The sequence below is a fragment of the Seriola aureovittata genome, chromosome 24 (genome assembly GCF_021018895.1).
Source record: "Seriola aureovittata isolate HTS-2021-v1 ecotype China chromosome 24, ASM2101889v1, whole genome shotgun sequence".
Lineage (NCBI taxonomy): Eukaryota > Metazoa > Chordata > Actinopteri > Carangiformes > Carangidae > Seriola > Seriola aureovittata.
Window position 1 is genome coordinate 1251892 of NC_079387.1, and position 26926 is coordinate 1278817.

The following is a 26926-nucleotide window of genomic DNA, read 5'->3' on the forward strand; positions in this document are numbered from 1 at the left end:
GTAGGAGAACCAGCAGAGAGGCAAGAGAACTAATGGGTAGGCTTCTTATTCTTATTTTTCCTAAGGTCAGAAACGTACTGTTGCTCGCTCATTTCAATGTTTTAGCACCAGCACGCATTTGCAGGGATGCCCAGGTAAGAACGGACAGTTTACGATTTGATTTGACGCAGACAGAAACGTTAGTGCCTGAAAAGCGTCTCTCTCTCTTCTTCTTCTTCTCTCTCTCTCTCTCTCTGCGAACGCAACGGGTTTGCACGGCTGTTAGCTAGCATGCTAAGCTAACCCGTGCTAACTCGGCCTGGCCCTGGCCTTGCCTGGCCCCTTGGCTCGAAACCCCAACGCGGGCCTAGCTGCTTTTTACTTCGACAATTTGAGGTCGGAATCAGGACTGCGGGTCCTTAATGTGTGCGGCCGCAGTTACGGTTCGCAAATTAAATGCTAAAATGTTATTAGCGTACCCGAGCTCGCCCTCTAATTCATTTTCGTTACAACAAGCTAGCTGGCTAGCCAACTAACGGTAGCTAGACAGCTGACGCTTGGCATGCTAACCCCCAGCTAGTTCAGATGCTGTGTCCAATGCATCAAAAAGCCCAGTCAGACAGGACTGATATCGCTTGTTGACACGGTCACTTTTTAACGCGGAGGCCCGCAGGCGACGGAGCTTGAGCTGCACGTCTCGCCCGTTGATAAACTAAGCAACCTTTAGTGCCACACGGTTGTCCCTTAAACGTTAATAAAGCAACACTTGGCACAGTTGATAGACAGCCTGGCTAATGTTCACCAAGCTAATTAGCTATTATCTAACGTTCAGGCACCTATGGTTGCTTTGGTAATGTGCACAGTCTGGTTGTCATATTCTCCAGTTTTGGGGGAAAAAGTCTTGTCATCTAGCTAGCCAACTTGTGTAGCTGTCAACTTTGAAGGCTGCTGCAAATGCAATATGGCTAAATTACCCCTAAAGCTAGCCTTAGCCAACTCCATGGGGTTACAGCAAGATTTAAATGCTAGGTTGAGAAGTAATGGCTTTAATCTAGCCAGTTACTCAAAGAGCAGTGGTAGCTAGCTTGTGATTCAGTGTGAGGAGACAAGAGTTATCAGATTTACCATTTTGGTGTTGCACAGTTTGTATCATATTCCTTTTTATCGCACCACAGACTGTAAATACTTTGTGTTACCTGTTCTCCACTCTTGCTTTATTTGACAACCTTTGACAGACCCTCTTCACTTTGCATTAAATGCATTTTTACAGATCTGATGACAAATGCACAGCTCTAGATGCAGATATAAATGCACAAATATATACTCAAATTCATGTTCAATAGTTGTCAGTGACAAAATTACATATGTGTCATATGTGACATATGTCCTGCGCAACCTTACAAGATAAGTCTCCAAAACACTATCCATATTCAGGGTGACAACAATAGCACCGCAAGCCTCTAATTTACCCCTGGTTGAACACAAATTGATATTTTTATGTTAAATAGCAGTTCAACAGATAAAAATCAAATGTGAATGAAAATCTGACCAAAATTTCTGATCTTGTTGTAACCTGCCTATCTATGTCAGCTAGCTCTAAATACAGGCCTTATCTGGATATACATAGCGTTGGATAAATTAACAAGACTTTAAATCTCATTAAAATTGGACTGCTCGGAGACACATTCAGGGTCAACACATTTTTATCCATGACTTTTAAGGTCATGGTGGACTGAGATTGTTGCTTTGATTTTACAGGTTTAGGAAATGCTGCCCTCTCACTGTTATCACTTTTAATCAGCTTTATTCATTTGGCACTCTGAAGAATTAAGGCTTCCCATTGGGGCAGAGCTAGGTGAGAATTTACTAAATCAAAATGCTGGTAAACTTTTGTCGTGTTCCTCAGCAGTCATTGTATGAAGGTTATTTTCTGAACTGCATCATGAGTCTGCGGGTGAAGTTGACCAGTTGCTGTACCAGCTAGTAAATAGTTTGTTTTCTTGGTGTGGTCATGATGAGTTAAGACAATTTGAAGTGATTTTTGGTCGGACAGACCTTCGTTACAGATAAAGTAAACACCAGACTTACAGCTCCTGTGATCACTACAGTAATAAAGCGCTGTTATGATGCAATAATTTCACTGTAAAATAACAAAAAATGCCAAATATCACAATGAGAACCACTTTAATGATACCAGATCATAAGAGAAGAAGAAATCTACTTCTTGACCATGTAATGAGATGCACACAAGCTACTTTGTCTGATCATATGCTTTATAATTTGGACATGAAAACATTTTCATTTACATAAACTGCCATCCTTAATGGACCGCAAATTCAGTTACTCAAGAACCTTTGGCTTCCACTTGTCATTTTGATGCGATTTCTTATCTAAAAATTTTTTTTCTTTCTTTGGCCGCATTGCTGTAACTCTCCAGCGCCTGTGTTTATCATGTCTTTTTCTGCATTAACTTTTTCCTCTTCGTCTTCCACACTGCTTGTATGAAGTTTGCAGCTGGATTGAGTCCAAAATGTGTTTAATTACCATCATTTTCAAGTCAATTTTGTGCCAAAGCTGGTTGTTTACCCCCAAAATATGTTCTCAGTGGTGCTGCATCTTTTTCTTAATGTAATGTTGGAGAAGAAAATGGGAAATGATTTTGATTTTTTTTTTACTTTTCAACTTCCACCTCATCAGATACATCAGATTTATCTTCTAGGTGCCACAACATGTATGACACACACCATTTTTGCAGTCTTGTCTCAAATCACAGACATCAGTGACTCTGCAGTGACGTTGTTGGGCTCCACATTACTCTCTTTTGTCATTTATTAAGGGCATTTCTCCCCAACATCGTTTGTGATGGAGGACAAAATGAGGACGGGGGTGGGGGGTGGGGACATTTTATTATAGGATTAAATTCAGGATCCACTTCCACATTTATTTCCGGGCCAAATTCTGAGCAAATCCTTTTTTCTCTCTCTTTTTGACACAGCCAGATCAATTGCTGATGTGATCAGGTGATTTAAAAAAAAAGTCACACTGAAATAACAAGCACATGCATTCCCTCTGTCACAGGTATCTTCAGGCTTTAACACCAAATGCTACACAAGGACTGAAAACGTGTTCAACTACTGCACAATAATTGATGACATTTCAATATTTCCCTTCTTTATTTAGCAGTGATTGCACAGTGTCTTGAAATTATCATATCTCCTCTAATTGCTGTTATGCCTTCTTGGCACCTAACCTAACTCATAAATGATCCACAAGTGCGTATTGCGTTAGTGATGTGGACTCATCAAGCTTTAAAAAGAATGTGTCTGTTGATCATGTATGTCCCTTTCTGTATGATGTGTCTTCAAAATTTCTATTGGTAATAATTCTGAAGATGTGTTAAGTTCACTTTAAGGATTGTTGGACTTAAGCCTTCTATAGATAGTCAAAATGTCTTTATTGTTTTCAACCTGCTCTTGCCAATGTCCTGGACGTACTGATCTGCATATGAAATGCACTTAACAGCAGTATACTACTTCATTACAAAACCTTTAACATACCTGCTCATTGTCTCTTGAAAAGCTGCAGTGGAGCTCTGCATGCGACTTGTTTAATCTTTGTAGCAAATGGTAAAGGAACAGACTGCCAGTTAATCAAGTTTCATATTGCTGGTGCCACACAATTAACGCACAATTTGCATGATATTTGATGCCTTGTGGCCTGATGAGGCTTGAATATGTCAGCTTTAGATCAGCCAAAAAGTCCACAAGCCATAGATTCTCAAGTTCACCAATAGCCAGGGTATTTGTTGTATTGTGTCCAAGTCCAATTTTATTGATAAAGAGGATATATGCATTTAATTTGAAGAGAGACCGATGGCATAGCTTTTGATTTATAGTTTCAGCGTTGGAGTTCACACATTGATGGAACCCCTGCAGCACTTGACAGGTTTATCGTACATGATCATGCCATGTTGTGCTTTAGTTATATTTTTCATTCACTTTGCAATATGGAGCTATGGTGGGCTATGCATCAAACTGGAGTTACTTCTCGGTTGCTTGCACTCATCTTCTTTCATGACTGAATAGATGAATACTCCAGTGTCGTCACTGTGTTTACATTCTTCCTTTTACTGAGATTGTGAGCGGCAGTCATGGTGAGCAGAGGGTTTTCACTTTTGTAGGTTTGTGGGACTGAAACTTATATTTTGTTTGGCATCAGAAACTTGCATGAGCATCCCAAGCTTGCAAATCACAGTTCTGGTGTCCCCCATGTGGTATCTCCTGAATATGTAGTTACATCTTTGAGGATGTGCATCAACTACGATCCCTTTTACGTATGTAGGCAAATCTATGTTGTAACCTGTTAATGCACAACTAAAAATACAGTTTTAGCTGGTCTACCTTCATAGCTGCAAGCTGCAAAGCAACCAAACAAAGCCTAGGCTGTCTTAAATGAAAAAAAAAATCCACCTTAAGATGTTTCCAGTGCAGGAATAATTGAATTCACGCTGCATTTCTGGTAGATTTTTGTGTCCACATTGTCCTGAGTTTGACCACCCCTCTGCTCCTCTGTCTGTCCTCCTTGCGCCTGTTTGTCTCATTGCTGTGAACAGTAAATGTGAAAAGGGCAAAAGCGCAATCTTAAAAAAAGATCAGCCTGCTATAAAAGGTTGGAGATTAGTAAGTACCGTATGTAATTTGGACACGGTAATTGTTGAGTCATGAGTCAGGAAATGGCGTGGAGAGATGAGCAGAAAAATAGTAAAAGTTGAGCTTTAATTCATGCTTTCACATTAGCACAGTGGCACATTCAGGGAGTAAAGGGTTTACCAAAGGTTGTGATGTAGAAATGTTGTACCTCACTCCCCTCTCTACCATCCTTCATCTTTTTCTTGCTGATACAACCAAAAAAAAGACAAAATAACAAATAGAAATCTTAAAGATAGAGATGAGATATTTGTCACAGCCACAGACATCCAACGCTGCACTAAGCACTTGTTGGGAAAATAATTAGTTTGTTCCTCTAGTGTGAACACAACAATAGAAATTATTTTTTCTCTGTTACCTCTGCATGTTCCAAACATGGAGTTGTGGGAAATGAGATTTTAATGATGTGGTGGTTTCTCACATAGGACTAACACACCTCCTGAGATGAAGAGGTGTGACTGATGCAGCTGCGTATTTCCAGATGAACAGTATACGTATAACTGCTGCTTCATTTTACTGTGCCACGGTGAGCAGTACCCCCCTCGCCTCTCTTCCTCTGGTGGTGGTGTCGCTGGGTTTGGTCTCAGCAGCTCACAGGGCAGTTATGAGTCAGCAGCACTGGCGGCTGAGAGGAGGCTTTACATGGATCTCCATCACTCACTGAATTCATCCTGATTTACCAGCTTTGATAGGCTTCTACTGAAATCATTTTCTGAGAGAGGGAAACTGCCAGTAATAACGTTTTTTTTTGTCATCTTTTCATTAGACAACATTTCTATACGACAGTCATAGTGTGTAACAAGTTTTATTGTAAACCTGCAATATATTTATAAAAAGATATAAGAGGGGATATCCTGAGCAGATCTGTAGAATTGCGATTTGGGACTAATCAAGGCATTTTCTGAGACCTGTTGGTCAAGTCCTTTTCCAGTTTCAGTTCTTAGTTTATTGTAAAATAAACACTCTAAGAATTGTGAGCACCTGAACTGCAGAGTACCAACGACAAACAGACACCAGGCGAAGGGCTGAATTAATATCTGCACCAGACGTGTCTTTTTTAAATTGGATTTTATATACTTCTACCTGTCCAACACACTGGATTGGTATCAGGTCTTCTACTGACCTTATTAAAATGATTGGATATCAGCTGAGATCCATATAGTTATGGGATGGGGTTCCATGGCATTTTATAGAATGAATCCTGTTCCAAATCTGCTTTTCGAATCCTTTTTTGTCGTTTGTTTGGTTCTTACTTTAACATGTTGGATGATAAATAAACAAAGGATTTGCATTTCTCCCACAAATATTAGATTCTTTAGTTTCATTGACTCGGACACGTTCAAGCCAGTCTGCCATGTTTGCTGTAAACAACAGCGTCGCTGAGTTATTGTGCGTTTATATATTTTGGTCTTTTATTTTTTCTTTACCAATGCCTATAGTGTCAGACAGAGGGTGCAAATGCAAAATTCAATAAGTGATTGATAGGCTGCAAAGCTTAACAAATCCAGGTATTTTTATCAATTTGCAACTGGATCCAAAATGGAACTGGCTGTTGGCACCCATCCCTACACACAGTTGACCCTGGCACTACAAAACTGAGTCTGTGGCTCCTTGTGACTATGATGTATAATGACATTGATGAAAAAGATAAATTTTATGTGAATTGGTCTTATCATGATAGATATATAGATCACGTCTATCATAATAGATGATCTTCTTAATCAGGTCATTATTGGAGCAGATACTGGAATAGTGGATCCTATCTGTAGGAAAGCATAAATGTCATATACAATACAGCATTAAAGGACTTGGATTATAATTAAGACAAGAAAACCTAATTATAACATCCTAGAAGATATAAAAATTTTAAAATTATACTTGAAATTGCAATATTGTCAATTTTGACAGGCTGAATTTTTTTTTTTTAATTTATTTATTTATTTTTTACATGCTTTTGCATTTGAAAGCCAACCTGTGTTATAGACCATCCAGGAAAAAAATCCTCATGATCAGGGCAACTAATCAACTTACAATTATTTTCATCATTGATTAATCTGCCAATCGGTTCTGTTTTTTTTTTTTTGCAGCTCTGCATATTTCCGACCACACCTTTAACACTATTTTAACATTAGTAGCCTATAACAAAAGGTTTTATTTAAAATAAAAGGACATCTTTCATAGGAATAATGCTGGCCTCGTTGTGTGGAGTGGCAGTACAAGCAGCTAAGCAGTGGCTTGATTCAGTCAAGTCAATGTAATTATCAGAATGTGTGGTGGCCAGCAAAAGATTGACCAGTATCAAGACTAGATAACAAAGGGGTTTCATTTTTATTGAGTCTAAAGGTTGCCATCTTGGTCACTGTGGTGAAATGGAAATAATTGATTGTAAATGAAAAGCAGATTAAATTATGGATTTAACATTCTTGTTCTGCCCTCACAGGAACCATGGGAATACCACTACCCAACTGCGTTTGGGAACCAATATGTTGAACATATTCTACTTGTCTGACGGTATTCTGGGCGGCAGAAGACAAATGGTGAAAAACTAGTAATAAAGGACTTCCCCGTGAAAGCACAGTGCACACCAAATCCTCATCCTCTCCTTTTCAGCCAGCATCTTCCTGGGTCGGATGGCTCTGAACGACAAGATGCAGTAATGGAAGTCTACGTGCAATTCAGCACTGTAGCCATGAAGCAGCTCAAAGGGTAGGGTTTGCCGTGAGCTTGCCTCACCCTACCCGACCACCCACTCATCCACCACCCCATTCAACTCCACCTGAGAGGGGAGTCCGACGTTGAAGCATAATCCTGCATCCCGACCCATCTCCTCAACCCTCCCTCCACCACCTCCACCACGGCTTTGGAAGACGAACATGACGTGCATTGCGAAGACACTGGTTGATGTCTGATATATATACCTCTGAGGTGTCGAGCGTAAAACCAGTGGCGCAATGAATGGCGGAAAGGACTGTGAGGCGGGAGATGAGAGGCAGGCCGTCCCTGTCCAGGTCCCCATTGGCTGGCAGCGCAAGGCGGAGCACAGCAGAGGGGTCATATACATAAGGTAAGAAGAATTCATCCATCAGAGGTCGGACACCAGACAAGTGTGCTACTTGAGACAAATCTATCAGGGGAGATAAATTTCAAAACACTGTTCAGTGTTCTGAACAGAAGGTCACCATAATTTTGTCAGTTCTGGGCACTTACCCCAGTAAAACAAACTTCGTAGCACGAGCATTGTCCTTCATAATTTGAAGTTGAAGAGAAAAGAAAATTGCAAAACTGATTTTAAATATCTAAAAAACTATTATGGACTCACACTACACTACACTACACTGGACTCATTTTGATTGTTAGATTGTTCAAATTTCTTCAACAGTATGATATGGCTGAAATGAACAATGATTATTTTCAAGTTATGATTTGGTCCACAAAATGTCATTTGACCAAGAAAATTAGGAAATCAGACAGAATTTTGACAAATTGTTTGGCAGTACTGAATCTGAATATGGTCATGCCAACAATGCTCATTGCATTAAATGTAATTTAAAAAGTTTGAAGTTTTGCTCCATCTTCACATCTTCAGAATGCTCACTTTGTACCAAACAACAGTCCAAAATTCAACAATAGTCCATTTACATTGTTATAAAACAGAGAGCAGAAGCAAATCCTCACATCTGAGAAGCCAGAACTACATTGTCACATAATAACAACGTAAAATATTTTAAATTAACTGTTTCATCACCAGTGTGGCCAATAACTGATGAGTTCAATAGTACAAATTTCATTGCTCTGATATATTTATGGTAAACGTCAGCTTTTGGTGTCCATTCCTTTCAAATCAAAGAGCACCAATAGGTTTGTTAACTTGCTACACATGGATAAAGTTTTTCTAATTGATTGGCTCTGCAGGAGCTGGACAGAAACATGGTGGCTGTGCTTTTGATGCCATTGCTCACTGTGAGGAGTCATGGTTACTCTGTACTGCTGTCATCACAGTATGCCGTCCCTCAACAGGTGAATGGCAACCCACATGTTTTCTCAAGACGCGAAAATACATTTTGGTAAATTTTGGATGTGGTTGACAAATTTCACAAACCCATTGGCTCCTTAAAGAAACCGAATTTGACTAATGAGTTGGACCCTGTGACAGTCACTGTGTCATGTAGACTGGAAGTTGGTGTCCTTCCCGATATATGAACACTAGCACGTGTATTTACCAGCCACAATGAACTAAAGCAGTTGGCTGGTGTCAGGTTTATTTTGGGTGTTGGAAAGAATCCTGTCTACTTCTGTGACCGTGGCCTGATACTGTCACCACACACTTGTATTTGCTCATATTCTTAACATTTAAAATGTGCGTTTGCTTCAGGGATGTGCAGCTACAGATCCTCACAGCAGATATTTTCACAGCAGCTGCGACTGATGATTCAGTCACTGGTTGTTTTGTCAACTCATCACATTGTTTTTCATTTCTCATGGGTTCTTTCCTGCAGCTGTGACCTCCCGATCACTTTCCTAATTTTTATCTTTAGTCTTTCAATAGTTTTACCCTGATTGGGCAAAAAGAAGAAACCCCAGATTTGTCTATTATGTGGAAACCATAATGACACACAGTGGAGTCCAAAAGTCTGAGACCACTTTCTCATTCACTTGCATGGGAAAGGAAAAACGGTTGGAGAAGTTGAGGGATAATTTTCTTGCTGTATCAAAATCAAATTAAATCAGGTTTATTTATTTAGCACATTTAAAACAACAGGGTTCAACCAAAGGGACAAATAATATACAATGTATGAATAACAATGAATGGCACTGACTGATGTCCAAGCTGAGAGTTAGATTAACTACTGGCTGCCTCCGTATTTAAACATTCATTAGTGCTAGTGATGAAGAGTGATGAATTGATCTTCTGATGAACTGGACGAGTTTGGACTTTTTATTCAAAATGCTGTTCAGTCACTGTTGTCCACTGCCAATATGGTACAGACGTCTTCTCCTTCACAGATACTGAAAATGTTTTTAATTCATATGGATAACTGTGTAATTTCATGGTTGCAGGCCTGTAAACATGCTACGCCTGTCAGTGGAGCATCAATGGTTTGTTTTCTTCTTGTGAGTCAGGAATGAAATTGTGGTGGGAGCACACATAATGCACACTATTTCACATAAAAATGTTCAGTTAAATGCAAAATATTATAGATTATCAGGAACGTCACTTCAGAAATATTTCATGATATTCAACAACCTATTTCAAACAACGCAAATAAGTGCTGCCACATGTGATATCATCGGAGCATTTGTGCTCTGGAGCTACACCAGCTGAAGTCTGCCCTCGGCCTTATGTTGTTTTCTATGTGCAGTCCCAGCGGCTCAGTGCTGTCCAGCTTGGAGCAGGTGAAGACCTACCTGCTGACAGATGGAACCTGCAAATGCGGCCTGGAGTGCCCACTCATCCTCCACAAGGTAATGTTTTGTTTTTTTGATTTTACAGCTGCCTTTTGAACTTGACTCCAGAATACAATGTAATTAAAGATGAAGGTGGAGGTCACAATCTGCACATGAAATTAAGATGCTGTTGTCCAAAAAATTCCAGCTCAACGAGGCCCCCAAATGGATTAAAAACAATCGTATCTAAATGTGCATGAGCAGGTGGCCTTTGTGTATGTGACATGTTGGTCATTGTTTTTATAACAAGCTTTATTAATCATCTGTTCACTGGAGGGTAACAGTGACAGAAAAAGGGAACGATGTTAACCCCACATCATTTTGAGTGTGCATTAGCAGACTGTGTCGAGCAGGATTTTGGTTTAGTTTGTGGGGTCATGTGTCTGATCCAGTTCCTGCTTTTTCAGGTCTTTACAGTCACATTGTAAGAAGAATATTTTAGTTCTTTAGTACATTTTCTCATATTTACTCTTGGAGGAGAAGTAAAGGTCAGTGAAGATACTGCATGATTGCTTGCGCAGGGGTTTTTGGCCACTCTGTCGTATTGTGCCGACTACGTTTCATACCTTTTTAACACAGATGGGAAAACATTTAATTTAACATTCCATAAGCCTTTTGCAATTTTAAGGTTTGTTAATTTTGATATTTAATTTATTTTGCAGGAATTAAATGCCACTTGACTGTTGCATTTAGTAATTGCTTGTAAAAAAAAAAAAAAAAGTGACTGACATCCAGGGCAGATGTGATGATGTTGGTGATCAAGAAATACAGTATGTACTTGCTCAAAGTCACAGAGAATGAGTGTTAGCTATATGGTTCTTTAAACTACATGATATTTTAATTCAGAGCAGACAATCAGCTGTTGACGTGTCTTGCCCTCAAGATAGAACACATTACGTATTTGACATTCATGACTGCAGCAGGGAAGGAGGGAAGGAGATGGAGAAGGAAGTAAACATGTCTGTGAGGAGGAAATTGTGTCACTCTAGTCAAACCAAGGTGAAAACAACTTCTGACAGGCTATTGTTAAAGTGGGGCTTTTGTTTGTGTGGAAATGGTCTTTTGAGTATCAAAAAGTCACCGCTGTCAGCTTGAAAGGTGGCTGTAAAAATTTTGGACTTTTGTCCTTCACGGAGCCTGGTGGATGAGGTCCGCTTGAGTTAATGTCTGTTTCAATGAATTCCAATAGTGACCAGTTTTCACGGTGGAAAAAAAAGTATTAAAATGTCCATAGAAAGCTCTCAAACCACTTCCTGAAGCATAATCCACTTCTCCGCTGCCGTTTCATACGCTCAGGACGTTTGAAATAAATTCACACTGACCACTTCCGCTGATCTCTGTGAACGACCAATCTACAAATGTCGGGGTGCTCTGAAGCATCCACTGTATCACATTACATGGAGTAATCCGACCGATTATCCTTCTTGAAGCTAAATTTGTCCCCAACACACCCTGTCTGTCCAATCAGGCTGATATCCTCTCATCTATGAAAACGTTGGCTTCTCTGCTCTATTATTGATGTTTTAATTAAGCAAATATAAACCCCACCAATCCTTAAACATTCTCCTCCTTACACTCCTCTACATGCTCCTTAGAGTGTCAGCCGACCAAGAATGGTGATTAAAAACATTTCCAAACATCAATTTGATGTTGTGGTTGTTATGGTTCATTTCTCGCTGTATATGTGACGCTTTCTGTGACACTGACATGAAAACGTAAGATTTGATTCTCTGCTGCTCTGAGACATAAAGTGTGTGTACAATTCTTAGCTAACACCTGGCTGTAATTGACATGAAATTCAAGGGTGAGCTGCTGCATATTGACATGGCACCATGAAGTCGTCAGCATCCCTGTAAGTCCTCGGATTAGCCACAAACCCATGATAATCAGCTTACTGTTATCTTTGATTTCATGATCACTGGATATCCCACCTTTCACTTGAATAAATTATGATTGTCCCAAAAGTCTTGTGTACCACTTGCACTCTCAAAAAGAAGCGTAACAATTTTATCCAACTGAATCCATCCATCTGTATGTATTTTGACCATCTGAGTGGATCATTTAAACAGGTATCTTCATATATGATTGGAGATTTTGACTTCTGGAAACCATGAATTGAAGAGTTTGGTGCATTGAAATGAAGTCATGGATCTGAAAAACATAATTGGACTATGGTCACTTTTCTTTTACCCTGTAGAAATCTAATTTAAAACATCAAGAAAGAATGAAACATGAAGATATTGCAAGATTTGTATGAGCATCACCGTTCTGACTGATTGGTCAGATGCCATGAATTATAGTCTGGTCTTTTCATTCATCTGGCTCGGAGTACATGACAACAGTAGTACATAGTACCCAAAACAAATGCAAAGAAAACAATGACATTGTAACCGTGAATTTATTGTTAATGCATTTTCAGGTGTTCAACTTCGACCCAGGGGCAGCGGTCAAGCAGAGGACAGCGGAGGATGTGAAAGCAGATGAAGACGTCACCAAACTCTGCATTCACAAGAGGAAGCTTCTGGCCGTAGCCACGCTGCACAAGAGCATGGAGACGCACCCACCTCTGACACTGACCAGTCCAGGGGGAGGTACGAGCACATATAAATAACAGTTGTTTCATCTCAAGAATCAATGTTTTCATTTGATGGCCTGCCTCAGACACACCAAGTAAAACATGAAGAGGTAAGCCGGTGGCTTGTGTTCCTATCTGCAGTAACTTAGTATGTGTTTCTGCTGAATGAAACACCAGCAACCAGCCAAATGTAGGTGGATAAATGTTTTATTTCTTCTCAGTTGTCATTTTTATGGGTTGCCAGCCACTGTGGCCACTATACATAATGGCTTTTCTGACATTTTGTCCAAGGTGTTTGTATGGATTTAACTCAAATGTGCTTTGTTTGGCAGGTACAACATCTGTGGTTGCTGCGCACTCCATGACTCAACGAGCAATAAGGACTAAACCCCACGATGTTCCGCCCAATGCTGTTGTTCCCGACTGCAAGAGTCCTTTCAAGATGATGATGGCAGCTGGACAACAGCAGCAGAGGCTGTATCCACCCCAGGAGATGGGTGGAGCCCAGCAGTCCGAGATCTACTCTGGGTATACGAGGCCACAGAGGTTGGGCAGTGTGGAGCCAGGCCCCAAATCCCCTTACCGGGCTGGGTATGGAGGCATGCTGAGCCCACCTCCCTCCAGTGCTAAGCTGTATGGAGATGGCTCACAGTCTCCCAGTGCAGACACTCTGGGCAGCCCTGAGGGGTTCCCAAGGACCAATCCTTGTGGTTTTCCTGGAGCTGGCAGTCCCGGCTCAGCCTCCATCCATGGGAATACTAGGACGCCTCTCTCCCCACCCAGCGTGATGCTCCATGGCTCCCCTGCGGGCCAGCCATCCTGTGCCATGACAGGGAGGACTAGCACGCCCCTCTCCCCGACGGCCACTGCCAAAAGCCCTGTCATGAACATGAACATGCCACGGGGGAACTTCCCCCCTGGTGTGGATATGCCCCGTGCAGCATTTCACCATAAAACACAGCCCCCTGTGCACCCCGTGCCGCCCCCTCCATCCATACCACCCTCCTGTGCCCTTCAGAAAAGGCAGTTGACCTCTGAAAAAGATCCCTTGGGCATCCTGGACCCCATCCCCAGCAAACCAGTCAGCCAGCCCCCCACCAACGCCCCAAACCCCTCCAACTTCCAGCCTAACATCCACTCTCAGGTACCAATGATGAATGTAAACATACCCCCTCCCGCCATTGTTCCCTTGCCAAGCAACTTACCTTTACCCACAGTGAAGCCTGGGCCTGTGGGGCATGGTGGCCATGTTCAGAGGACTCAACAGGGTGGTCCAGCTTCCTCCATGTCCCCCTCCCCTGTCACTTCCCCTGTTCACATGGCCGGGCCTGCCCTTGGGAGAGTTGAGGCCTCCCCTCATCGCTCACGCTCATCCTCCACCTCCTCTGATCATGGGAACTTTGCAATGCCCTCTGGGCACCAGGGCCCATGTGGCACCATGAAGGTTCCTCCTCGTTCCCCCAGGTCAGCTATGGGATCTCCCAGGCCAGCCATGCCCTCCAGCCCCTCCACCAACAAAACAGACCCACTCCACCAGTACAAAGACTCCCAGCTGCTGCCCGGGATGGGAAACTCGATTGGCACCCAGCAGCACGGCAACCCCATGTACTCACCCACCTCGTCCTCCTCGTCATCCTCTTCTCTGGTGACCCCCAGCGCTTCCCAGAAGGGCCACCCAGGACTCCTGGGGATGCCCCTCAACCAGATCCTCAGCCAACAGAATGCCGCCTCCTTCCCCGCCAGCAGTCTCTTGTCAGCTGCAGCCAAAGCACAGCTAGCAAATCAAAACAAACTCAGCGCTGCTGGCAACAGCACTGCTGGCATGACTGGTGGTGGAGTTGGTATGGCAGGCATGGGGGCAGGTGGCGGAGGTAATGGTGGGGGTGGTGGGCATCCTGGCCCTATGAGTGGCCCTCGAGGCATGGAGGGACACAGCACTTTAAACCCCATGCTCCCGCCAAACTCCACCATGCTGCTCAACACTCCTGAGGGCCAGAGTGGTCGGGCAGCTCTTAGAGACAAGCTCATGGCCCAGCAGAGGGACCCCATGCGCAAACGGAAGCAGTCGTCAGGCAGCGCAGCTGTAAACCATGACAACAGTAACAACATGGTCTACAACATGCTTAACAAATCAGGCATGGGAGGACCCCACATGCCAGGGCCCAGTGCGACTGAGCAGCTGCGAAAAGTGGGCCGACTTGGAAACCTTCCCCCAAACACCTCCATGGCCCAGCTTCTCCAGTCCATGAGCTGCCAGAGCTCCCACAACCTGGCTGGGAACAGCCATCGTCCAGGTCTTAGCCCTGGTCCAGGGCAGGGTCCTCAAGGAGCTGCACAGCTGCACTACAACGACAGCACAGGCATAGTCCCTGGTGGCCCTCAGCAGAGCCTCCTTGCCCAGCAGAGGCTGCGGGGTCCAGGAGATGCCATGCAGCACTGCCAGAACATGGACACGTCTGGGGGCCATCTGGGTTCTCGTCCAGGCCAGTTCCCTGACATGATGGCCCCAATGCAGGCTTCCTCCATGAGTAACTGTGGGCCTATGGGGCCAGGCGGTGGACCGGTGGGCCCTGATGGCATGCCACTGGGACGCCCCAACACAAACCCCCCACCGCTATCCCATTCTGGACCTCATCCATCACAACAGAACCTCCTTCACAGTATGGGGCGGACTAACATGGTGGTGATGTCACATGGAGGTGGTGATGGAAGCTGTACACAGACTATTTCTGATACAGGTGAGACAGCAGCACTACAGTACCTCAGGTCTGCTAATTGGGCTGAAAATGCTGTTGCTAAACTCAGCATTAGTCATCTTACCAAATTGATCAGGGTTAATAGGATCTTAATTTTAAGCAAAATGGACAAAACATTCAATTTAAAATACATTTTATAGTACCAGTAGTATCTTTTTATTCTTGATGGTTGAATTGTATCTAGATTTATCAAATGTTGGAATTGCAGTGTATGACATCAGACACTAAAAGTCAGATTGTTAAGGATAATATTTATGAACACTTATTTTAACCGTGTGTTACATCTACTCTGGTAGATTTAAATACTTAACAGCAACTTTGTTAATCCCAGTTGCCCCAGTAATAGAAATAATCAGAAGAATTATGGTTGGTTTGGTGACATTTCGTAGAGACTGGCCATCCTCTGGCTGGAGGATGGTGTTGATGTCCCCATCTTTTCTTTGTGATAAGTCACTGGTTGGATAAAGATGCGGTTTCTATGGTTATGGGTGACCCAAAACCAGGATTTAGGTGATAGGCCCTGAGCCTGGACAGTTTGGCTCCTCCAGTATCTTTGAGCTAATGAGCAGGCCCCTCATCTTTGGAAGCTCAGCTAATTGTCAGTCAGCCAGTGTTTCCCTTTGTTTTATTTGTATGCTAGCATCAGTCAATGGTGTAAGAAGATGGAAATGGGATCTGCATCACGCTTTAAGGGAAGCAGCCCAGATAGAGCGCTCTTAAGAGCTTCTCCCAGCTAGCTGGTCGCTATAGTAACGATGGACCCTGAATAGAGACCAGAGTGAAGCCTTTGATGAGGGTTTTGGCCTGTGTGTGATTGAATGACTGTGTGTGCATGTCTACTTGTGTTTTACAGTGTGTGTTCTTTTGTTTTATTTGTGTGCATATGAATAACTTTGTGTGTGACTATGTTTTTTTTTTTTGTGTGTGTGTGTGTGTGTGTGTGTGTGTGTGTCTGTTTACGCACATTCATGTTAGTGTTTGATTTAAAAGCACTGAAAAGACCTAGATCGTTTTTTTTTTTTTCCTTCCCTGTGTGCTGTGTGGCTTGGCTATGAGTTTATGTATTCATCATGCATCTGTGTGTCCTCATATGGTTTATAATGGAGATAACACCAAGGTCTGCTGCAGGCCACCTGTTCTTATCACCAGGTGCCTTGTTATTCTGTATTTCTCCTAAGTCAGGTCATTGAAATTCAGGTGGTCTGGTGTGGGTCAGGAGGTAGAGCATGGCGGTTGTTGCCAGTGGAGGTGGGAATGGGAGAAAAAAGTCACTGCAAATTGTAGTTTTGACATTTACATTTTTGATATCATCATAGTGACTCCAGCAACAATCATTTTAATCATCATATCTGAGGTTTGTAGTTTTCTGCATTTGATGCCTAAAGCGCTGGGAGTAAACCTATTCCATATCCTCATTTATTAGGAAGAAAATGTGACGTAAAACAAAAAAAAAACAAGAAAAATGATGACACACCTGTTAAAGCAGCACTTGCCTACTTCATTTCAAGCTATGGCCTTATTTTGGATTTCATAAGTTAAAAAATGAAACAAAGATTTATGTGTCTAAAGTTGTTTGTAAATACAGCCATGGCAGTGTTATATTTCTCATCATAACTGAACCAACATGCAGGCACGTCTGACTCAACACCATATGGGGTTCGACTCTGAGGAGGAAGAGAGACAACCTGTTGTGTCCTCCTGTTGCTTATGTCATGCCTGTTTTTATTATTTAGGGTTATGTCGCCAATCTATTAGCTAATCTATTTTTCTGCGTTTTTTTTCTCTTTGCAGTATATACAACCATGTGTATTCTGTTCCATCAGTTAATTTTTTTAGTCACATATCAAGTGAAATGCCAAACATCTGCCGCATACGTCCTGTGAAAACCTCCCACTTGTCTCCTTTTTATAAACATTATATGCTAAATACTTTGACTTTTTGGGAGATCAAAGCGGTTGCAGAATATCATTAACTATATTATCACAAACATGTTGGATAGATTTCTTACCTCATTTTCAAAAACATAACCCTGCATAGACCCTGTCTTGTCTGCTGCTCCTACTCTGTTATTTATATTGTATTTATTACTGCCAGTAGCCGATACCAGCCTCTACTGGTGCCATATATGTGCTCATTCATGTACACCTTTGTGTCATGGTTGTAAAACAGTAGATACAAACATTTAGGGGATCTAGTCAGTAAAACATTACTCTGCAATCCCTCTAGTGGTCCAAAACTAATTGGTGCTTCTTCCTTTCTTTTTTCTTTTTTCTAAATAAATAAATAAAACATTAAGAATCTCATAGATGACCAATACAGCAAATTAAATCAACTCAGCTCCTGAAGAAGGTTAAGTCAGCTGTGCAGGGTCCCTGGTGACAAAACACATAAGCAATCAGAGGCTCTTGGGATGAAAGAATATTTTGTCACCAAATGGCAGATGTTATGCTGGTGAGTAGCTCTGTAGATTTCCCAGTACTTGAAGCTAATTTGGATGACATGTTAGGGATCTTAAGAGCGCTGAAAGCTCTTTGAAAGTGTCCTAGTCAGTGCCTTCTTAGCATTAGCCTCTAAGCATCTGTTTCTAGACAGCTAGCAAGCTTTGAACAACCCCCCCTCCTCTCCTGCCATCAACAAATACTCCAAAGTTCATTGTAAACCCCCCCAGACCTCCTGCCACCCAGCTGACTGCCCCCCCATCCCCCAGCAGGCGAAAATCACACCACCCGACCCTCGTAACCCCCCTCCTCCACCCACCCAACTCCCCCAACAAGCTTCCTGGCAGCAGACAGCACCACCAATCATCACCCGGTAGCCATGGCAACCTCCCTCGGCAACAGCCGTCACTATATCATAGCAGTAGCGGAGGATGTGGGGAGGAAGGGGGAAGGGGTTGGCCGAGTCGTGGCTCTCAGCGTTAGAGGGGAGGGAGAGGGGAAGAAAGACAAGAAGAGAAAAAAAAAAATGGAGAACACACACAGCTGCCCTTCAGCTACGTAGCATCGCACCAGCTGCTCCAGTCGCCACTTGTCCACACACACACACACACACACACACACACACACACACACACACACCATTAGGCCTTAGAGATTTTGTATCTGCTTCAGCTTTGTCTGTATAACATTGCTGCTGGGTTTTCTCTCCATTCATTGATACATTTGTGGCCTTGATATATATTGTTCATGTTGTGTTTTTGTGTGTTTTGCTAACAAGTCAGTCTGTACCAGAAATCTAGCAGCATGTCTATCTGTTAGTTGTGGGTGCAACAGATTGAACAGATTGTTAATGTGCAACTCATGATCATATTCTGGTCTGAAAAGGTATAAATTCCACCCAACTGCTCAGCAGATAATAGTAGACGTACTTCATTGACTACTAGCACTAGAAAAAAGTACTATGGCACCAGAGTCTTTAAATTGTGTCTCTGAAAAATCTTTTTGCATCATATGCACACTCAGCGATGTAAATCCTTTCAAAAACCTGTGTGAAAAGTGTTTACCAAAGTTTGAATGTATTTGGGCGACCTATGATTAGGAATAAGTAATTTTGTATTTTCATACAAGTAAAACAAAACAAACTCATTCTCATCTTGTGGGAAACCATGGATTCGAGTCATTCAAAGCATAAGTTTCTTGCAGCAATGGATCATAGACAGTCTCATCGCTGTCCTACTTTGATTTTGAAGTGGTTTATTGACAAAGAATAATTGTTTTTGGAATTCTAGGTGTAGTCATACCAAATAGATATAGTGCATGTCAGACCTTCCTCTGTGCAGTTTCAGTACTTTCAGGTACAGGGGACACTGACAGCTTTTTTCTTTGCTCTCTGATGTCAGCTTCACTGTTTTAAAGGTGCAGAGGTGCAGCAGTGACATCCTTTTGACTTGTATGTCCCAATGGTTTTGCAGGAAACCCGTCATCCCTTGGCTGTGGTGTGGGAGGCCTGCAGCCACATGTCAGCACTGGCGCAGGTCAGATGTACCAGCAGCAGGTCCACCAGGGCATGCAGCAGGGGGTGGCCTCCCACCCAGCCTACCAGGGCCAGCAGCACTTTCCTGACAACCCACCCTACACAGACAGCAACATTGCCAACGCTGGCTCCATGGCCTGCCTCTACCAGAACTACCAGGTGGGATGATGAGTTAGCTTTTAATCTCTGTAGCTTTCCAGATAGTTTCATAAAAGCATTTTTCATAATGTTGTGACCTTGATATTGTGTCCACAGCAGGGGATGTTGCCTCACTCACAGTTTGGGGAGGGGCAACAGCCCCAGGGAGAGGGGCTTCCAGCGGGTACACCTGGCTCTGACAGGGGCCCCGGTGGAGGTCCGGAGTCGGTGGATGCCATCTACAGAGCTGTTGTGGACGCCGCCAGCAAGGGCATGCATGTTACCATAACCACCACAGTGAGCGGGACCACACAGGCGAGTCCGGTACCTGCCCTCAGCGCCATGAGTGCCTTCACTGCCTCCATAGGGGAGCCTGTCAACCTCCCCCAAGCAGTTAGTGCAGTCCTGCGCGGGCACCAGGAAGGGGAGGCGTTACCCCAGCAGACCAGGCCGAGGCAGGTGAGGCCAGGACGGGGTCAGAAGAACATGGATCCAGGGAAAAGCACTCCAGATGGCCCTGACGCCAATGACTACTTCCGTTCTCCTGGCCGTGGGACTCCCAGGGGGCAATGGGACGGGGAGACGCAGCATGGGGGAGGTTTCGATGCTCTCAGCAACAACAGCGCCTGGGGAGGTGAGGAGTTTCTGGAGTGTTCTACCCAGGTGAGGAGTAGCCCTTGCATGGAGCGACCCGCCAGCTTAGCTCCCGCCCCACCCTGCCCCACTGAGGGGTCCAACGATCATGGCCTGGCCATGGCCCACGATAAGGCCTTTCTCGACGAGGGCTACCGCTTCACCAACTGCAGCCGGACACCTGCGAACTACAAGGAGCGTCTGGAGCAGACAGTCGAACGCTGCGCCCATATCAACGGTGCCACCCCACACTTTAACACTCGGGGTTACGGAGAAGTCCTGGGCCCCCCACGGCAGGAGCTGACAGGGGACGACCAGTCACCCAGTTCCTCCACTAGCCTGGAGGGTCCCCTGGCCACAGCCAAAGACTACAGCCACTACAACAGCCATTTCAACGGTATGGCGCCCAGCCCCTCGGACACAAAGAGCCTGAGCAGCGAGGAGGACCTGCGGCAGCCAGACTCTCCCTCCTCAGAGCTGCTCCACTACCGGTCCAGGACCTTCAACATGGGAGAGCTGGTCTGGGGCCAGCTGAAGGGCTTTCCATCCTGGCCTGCCAAGCTGGCCGGGGACGAACAAGTGCACAGCGCTGCTATGCAGTTGCGGGAGCAGGCCAAGGTGAGAAACCAGTCTGTGACCACCTGTCTTATCATTTTACCAGCCAATCTGAAATTTCTGACTAAATAAGAGTAACGGCAGATTTCAGTGGCTGGTGCACTTTACAAACTTAGCAGCCAGAAATGTTTCCTATAAATTCATATTAAAAGTTCTGTAGAGTCTTGGATTACAGCAAGTTATTTTCCACTGTAAGATGGTTGCTTGCCAGAAAGTCAAGATGAGAGAATATGTTGTATTTGACTGTAACCAATTTTTCCTCAGATGGAAATTTATTGCAACTCTGAAAAGTCAGAAGGAAACAAGAGATATTTTGTCCACTGGCCACAGAGTCCAACATCCTCTAAACACCATTTTAACTGCCAAATTCTAACTTCAGAACAGAAAAGGTTTGACTTACGACTGTGAAATTAAGTGGTAGACGTGACAAACTGATGACAGTCTAAATTCAGCATCATTTTGGTTGGTAGGAAATTCTCATTCTGCTGCTGAACAGTCTTGACTGTACTCAGATGTTTTCTCTGCTTTTCATACAGGTAGAGCCAGAGAAGCTAAAAACACTAACTCACGACCTGGAGGCACTTGACCGAGCCGCCAAAAGAGGCCTGAAGTAAGTAAAACTACACATTTTATCCTGAATGTCAGATCTGATAATCAGCCAGACCGATAATCAGTCCCATCTATTCCTTACATGTTTGCTCTTGTGTTTTTGGTTTTGGAAATGTAAATAATGTAAAATGTCCAACAGACCGGGGAAACTGAATAATCACTTGGAAGCTGCTATCCACGAAGCCATGAGCGAGCTGGATAAGATGTCAGGCACAGTGAGTATTTACACCTTTGTTGATCTCACAGAGAGACCGTTTTATTCCTCATGAAGGATAGCTCTCTCTCCACCTGTCCAGCCTTCACCATCATGTTTCTCTCTGCCATCAGATCCCGTCGAGAGATCGTCAGGTGAAGCTCCCCAAGCCTAAGAGGAGGAAAATATCCAGATAACATTGAATGTGTCGGCCCAAGAACGTCCTCAAAGCCTTCGGAGACTTTGTCCGTTCAGCCTTGATGCGATCTGAGCTCTCTAACAGGTGCTACACATGGACTTTCAGTGGTACATCTTTGTTCCATATCGACTTGACTTAATGACTGACCACAGAAGGTGCTGGAAATTCCAATCACCAATACAGTTTTAACTGTAGAAGACAAAAAAAAAGAAAAAATTGAGAAAAACATCAAAAATGGTTGCAATTTGTCTACAGCTCACTGAATTAACTATTTTTTTCTAGTATAAGATAGTAAAATAAACAAAAAAAGCTACAAGCATTACCTTACATATTTAAGAAAAATAGACAGTCCAAATATTTCTGATACATTTTCAATATGTATATAGATAATCCTGAAATTTCATGCTATTAAGAAATGTATGTAAATATTGTACAATGTCATGTACAAGCGTACCTAATGCACATTTTATCTTTTATTGTACAAAACAAAGCAGAAGAAGTGTACCAATGTCTTGGTTTCTATTCAGAAATGCGGTTGCATACGGCCGCATGCATAGGATAAATAAGAATACAGCCTAAAGCTTTTATATGATGAACTGTAAGACGTGCTTTTTTTGTTTTTGTTTTTTTTTTTGTTTCTTTTTGTTTTTTGGTTTGTTTTTTTAAATGTAAGGGAACAGCAGTGGAACAGGCACGAGTATATGAGTTCTCCATTACGATAGCCACTTCACACCAGTTAAGTGTTCATTTGTATTGGGTAAAAAAAAAAAAAAAAGATAAAAAACAGAATGAACTTTACCAGCTGAAAGTGTTCAATGTTCCCCTGAGCAGGGTGGGAAACGACCAGAGGCCGGACGAGTATTGGTAAATCTTCATCTGCTCCACCAGGCACCTTGACAGGAAAAACAACATATTGGGAGATCCAGTTTTGTGCTTAAAAAAAAAAAGAGTCTGGTTGGCAGGTTGGCAGGTGAATTTTTTGGGTTACCTGACGTTTTTAGAAGGAAAAATCCACCTTCAGGCAGTTTTACATTTTGTGTTGTTGTTTGAGTTTTCGGAGTTTTGTTAAAATTATTTCCAAGATTTTCCAGAACAATTTCCTACAACTCACAGTGGTTGGGTTAAATCGATTACTTGATTAGTCGATCGAATATCTAGAGGTTTTGGCGCGTTGGGTGAAAAAAGATGAAAGCTGAAGGCTTGGCTCTGAGATGTTGGCATTTCATCGACTAAACAACAAATCGATTCATCAAAACAATATTCTGCGGGTTAATCAATAGGTAAAATAAACACCAGCTGCAGCGTCACCTGATGGCTACCCAGCAAGCTAAAATGTAGCTGTTTCTATCAGTATGTTGGTTACCTGGTTACCGTGAAGATGCGTATATGTGCAGCAGGTCAGTGCTCTGATTTCTCCCCTGCTGCTTCCTGAGAGGTTGTGGCAGGAAATTGACTTTGGGAGGGACTTTTAGGAGGAATCCAGCTGTGGCAATCCCGTTTCTCTAATCTCATACTCTGGTTAGTGAAACCAGGTTTGTCGTTTACATGGCGTTCAAGAAATCGGCTCAATAGGGGAAAGCTGGCTGTAAACTGGTGCAGAAATTGGCATCTGTGCCTCGTCTATGATGGATTTCTTCTTTTTATTATTGAACACTACAAATTGATGTTTTTAAAAGAAGGCCCCACTTACTGTTGATGTTTGAGGTCACAGAGACTTCTGTAGCTGGAAATGTTTCCCTTGGCTTCATCTTCTGGCCAGTTATCTGTGGGAAGAAGTAAAACTCCAAACTGAAGTGCAACATAAAATCACCACTAACAGTGGAGCTGGATGGATTTTTCCTTCACCTACGACCAAGAATCACAGTCTGCATTGATGAATTATTTCATTTGGATGTTGTGATCATGTTCTAGTGCTTGTTTGTACAGTGATTTTTTTTATTTTTTATTTTTTTTCATGACTGTAGTTTTGCCACATCTATAGCTTTAGGTAGAGGAACTGAGCTCAGAGGCAGAGTCTAGATTATCAAACAGTAACACTAACATGCTTTTCAGGAGCAGTGAAAGCATTTTCTCGCATTTAGGGGCCTTGTGTTTTTATTTTGTTTTATTGTTTTTTTGTTGGTTTGTTTGTTTGTTTTGCTTATTGATGTAAATTATTTATGTACAGTACTCCATATTTATTTTAAGCTTTACAAATATGCTAGATGGCAATAATACTACCAAGAGTTGAGAACTCAAGCCTTATATGTGTATATGTATGTTTTGTTTTTTTTTGTTTGTTTTTTTAAACAAGTGAATAGATCATGTATTCATAGTCCATTACAAAGGTCTTTTCCCTTTTTATTTAAGAAGTGAGCATCACAGATAACACTTTTTTACCATGAGGCTTTCTGAGCTACTTGTTTTTGTTACAGACTGTGTCATGGATTTCTTAGTTGAAGAAAATAACCACACTATTTATGAATATGCACGTGTGAAAAGGCAGATGGCGTTTATGTTGGTAACAAATGCAGTTTTAACACTAAAAAACTATCATGAAAGTTTCAAGCCGGAAAGCAGAATCCTCACCATGATAATCGACCGTGAACGCACACATACACACACAAACACACACACACAGGTGCTCCTCCTGATCAAAATCAACCAACAACCTGAAATCACTACAGAATTATCAAGTGCAATATACCAATCGATGGCAAAGATCAACCGTTTAGAAACACTGCATCTCTGATTGTTTGAAACCTTTTCTTTTGTACACACCTTCAACAACTCGGACTGTAATTTGTTGCCTGTTTTCAAAATGTCGGCATCTCCTCTGACGTGTAATCTGTTACCCTTTTCTTTTTCAGATGTCCTGACCTAAGAGCCATGAAGTAGTAATTTATTCGTAGCTTTACCTTTACACACACGCCACACTCGTTACGGCCAACAGCACATTTAATTCTACTAAGGTAAACAAAATATCTGATGCATCCAAATATCATATTACTAAAAAGCCGTTACTTGAACCAAATAGTACACTACTTCACACAGACGAATATTACTCTCAAATTTCAGTAGTTTTCAAATGTAACCATTGAGACATATCCAAATAAACCAGGAGCTTCAAAGTCAAACTATGAATTACAGCCAAGTAAGCAATTTCAACAGTTCTAACTTTATTCGTGTGTTCACACTTTGAAGAACGTTAAAGTCATTTGTACTGTATTTTCTGATGAGATCTCTGACTTATTTCAAAGTATTTTTGACCTTTTTTTGTCATGTGCACACTGAAAAAAACTCAAGGACTTTTTTGAAAAAGCTCAGTTTCTGTCCTGGATTTGTAGCAACAAAGCCCGGTAACATCAAGAAAATGTCAGTATTCATTGATGAATATCAGACATCGGTGTTAGCTCAACCCAGTGTGGTTATTTTCCATTTTTGATCATGGAAATTCTAAATTTCTAAGTCAAATTTTATAGTCTGACGTCTATGCTTTTCAAAGTGTCCCAGTTTTTTCAGTGTGCGCACTTTTAAGGAACCTCAGAGTTGAGTTTTACTGTAAACTGTGGCAAGGAAATCCTCCGGCCTTTTTCAAAATGTGACATTCGGTGTCGAGAACACATGAGCTCTTTCGGTAAAGTTCATTCTGCCTCTCTTCCCCCGTTTTTTTTGTGCAATGACATGCAGGAACCTGGTCTCGTGTTGGGAACCCATGTGTTATGGATCTGTTTTATCAGTTTCATGTTATTTGTGGTCAAGAGTTCAAAGCATTTTTGTGTTTCAGATGGTCTGTGCAGTCTATTTTTTCCTCCTCCAGCCTGTGACTGTGTGTGTGTGAGGGTGATTATTATTTTTATTTTATTTTATTTTTTCTGGTGAACTTGTTTCTGCTCTTTGAATCTCATTTCCCTCTTCCACCCTTTCCTTGTCAGTATTTTATTTTTTCAACTTGTAATTAAGTATATATTTTCTCACTAATATATACTTTACAAAAAATAGACTTGCGTGAAGTATGATGTGCACTTGATTGCTCTTGTTTATTTTTCTTTTTGCATTAATGTGGGCTAGGGATAGTTTGTCAGAGTCCATTATTTTGAGATTGTTTGGACTTTTTTTAATGGTTTGATGTAAGCAGCATTTTTTTGTAAATATTGTGAAACATTACAGGTCATGCAGTGATGTAACATTTTGAACAATGTTGCACAGATGTTTAAGATATTAAAAACATGGTCACTCTTACTTGAATAATCTGGTGTGTTAGGTGTTGTTATGTTCCCTGTTTCCTGATTCTTTCTTCACAGTTCCCAGATTAATTTTATACCAAGTTTAAAAATATGGTTTATATCAGAGATTGGTGTTAAAGCCAGAATTTCCTGTTACACACTGCCCTCTAGTGGGCAAATAGAAGATCACAATTTTAATATTGTCTACTGAATGTTCCCCACTGAAGATTATGTAGAATTTAGAATAAAAAAATATGAAATTAAAACGTATAAATATATATTATTTAAAGAACAAATTACTGAATACACGGATAATGAACTGTGCAGTTTGGTATCTTGTTTTTATTAACCAAAACTATCTAGAATATAATAAATATATATATAATATTCAGTCTATGAAAATGCAAGTCATTATTTCCTTGGAGGAAACTTACCATAAAGTCCATTTAGTAGATGTTCTAGAGCTCTCTCTTATACTAGATGATCATCAGGAGATTAAGTTTGCCCTCACAAAAAAATTGATGGCGTGATGATTGTGTGATATGATCTAAAGCGCCACCTTGTGGTGCGTTTCAACTGAGGTTTCCACCTCAAAAAGTAATCATGACAGGACACTCAAAAATAATATATATCTGATATAATGTATATAATTTATACAACAGTTAGTTCCGATCATGTCATTTGACTAATGGAAATTAGTGCTGATACAGAGTACAACAGCACTGGGACTTTAGCTACATGTATCACTCCGCGTCACAGGTGTTCTGTTAACTGTTAATTAGCGTTACGCTAGCGGTCGTTATCTAGCTTTAATTGTTTTGAAAAAATGTATGTCGTACGTAAACGCCTGCGTGATGACGCAACCAGCGTGCTACGCAGGCGGGGGCGTGGCCAGCGGCTG

General features: G+C 42.1%; 1 protein-coding gene across 2 annotated transcripts; it reads left to right on the forward strand.

Annotated features, from left to right (window-relative positions):
- Positions 1–26041, forward strand: LOC130165290 (methyl-CpG-binding domain protein 5-like). 2 transcript variants are annotated; one of them, XM_056370404.1, is made up of 10 exons: positions 1–36; positions 7126–7749; positions 10046–10148; positions 12550–12721; positions 13038–15443; positions 19372–19592; positions 19689–20822; positions 21356–21429; positions 21568–21643; positions 21756–26041. In XM_056370404.1, exons 2-10 carry the CDS (start codon positions 7637–7639, stop codon positions 21816–21818), a joined length of 4362 nt encoding a protein of 1453 aa, XP_056226379.1. In that variant the 5' UTR covers positions 1–36; positions 7126–7636; the 3' UTR covers positions 21819–26041. The 2 variants fall into 2 exon arrangements, with proteins under 2 accessions (XP_056226379.1, XP_056226380.1); XM_056370405.1 differs by having other exon boundaries at positions 14–134.
- Positions 26042–26926: the final 885 nt, after the last annotated feature.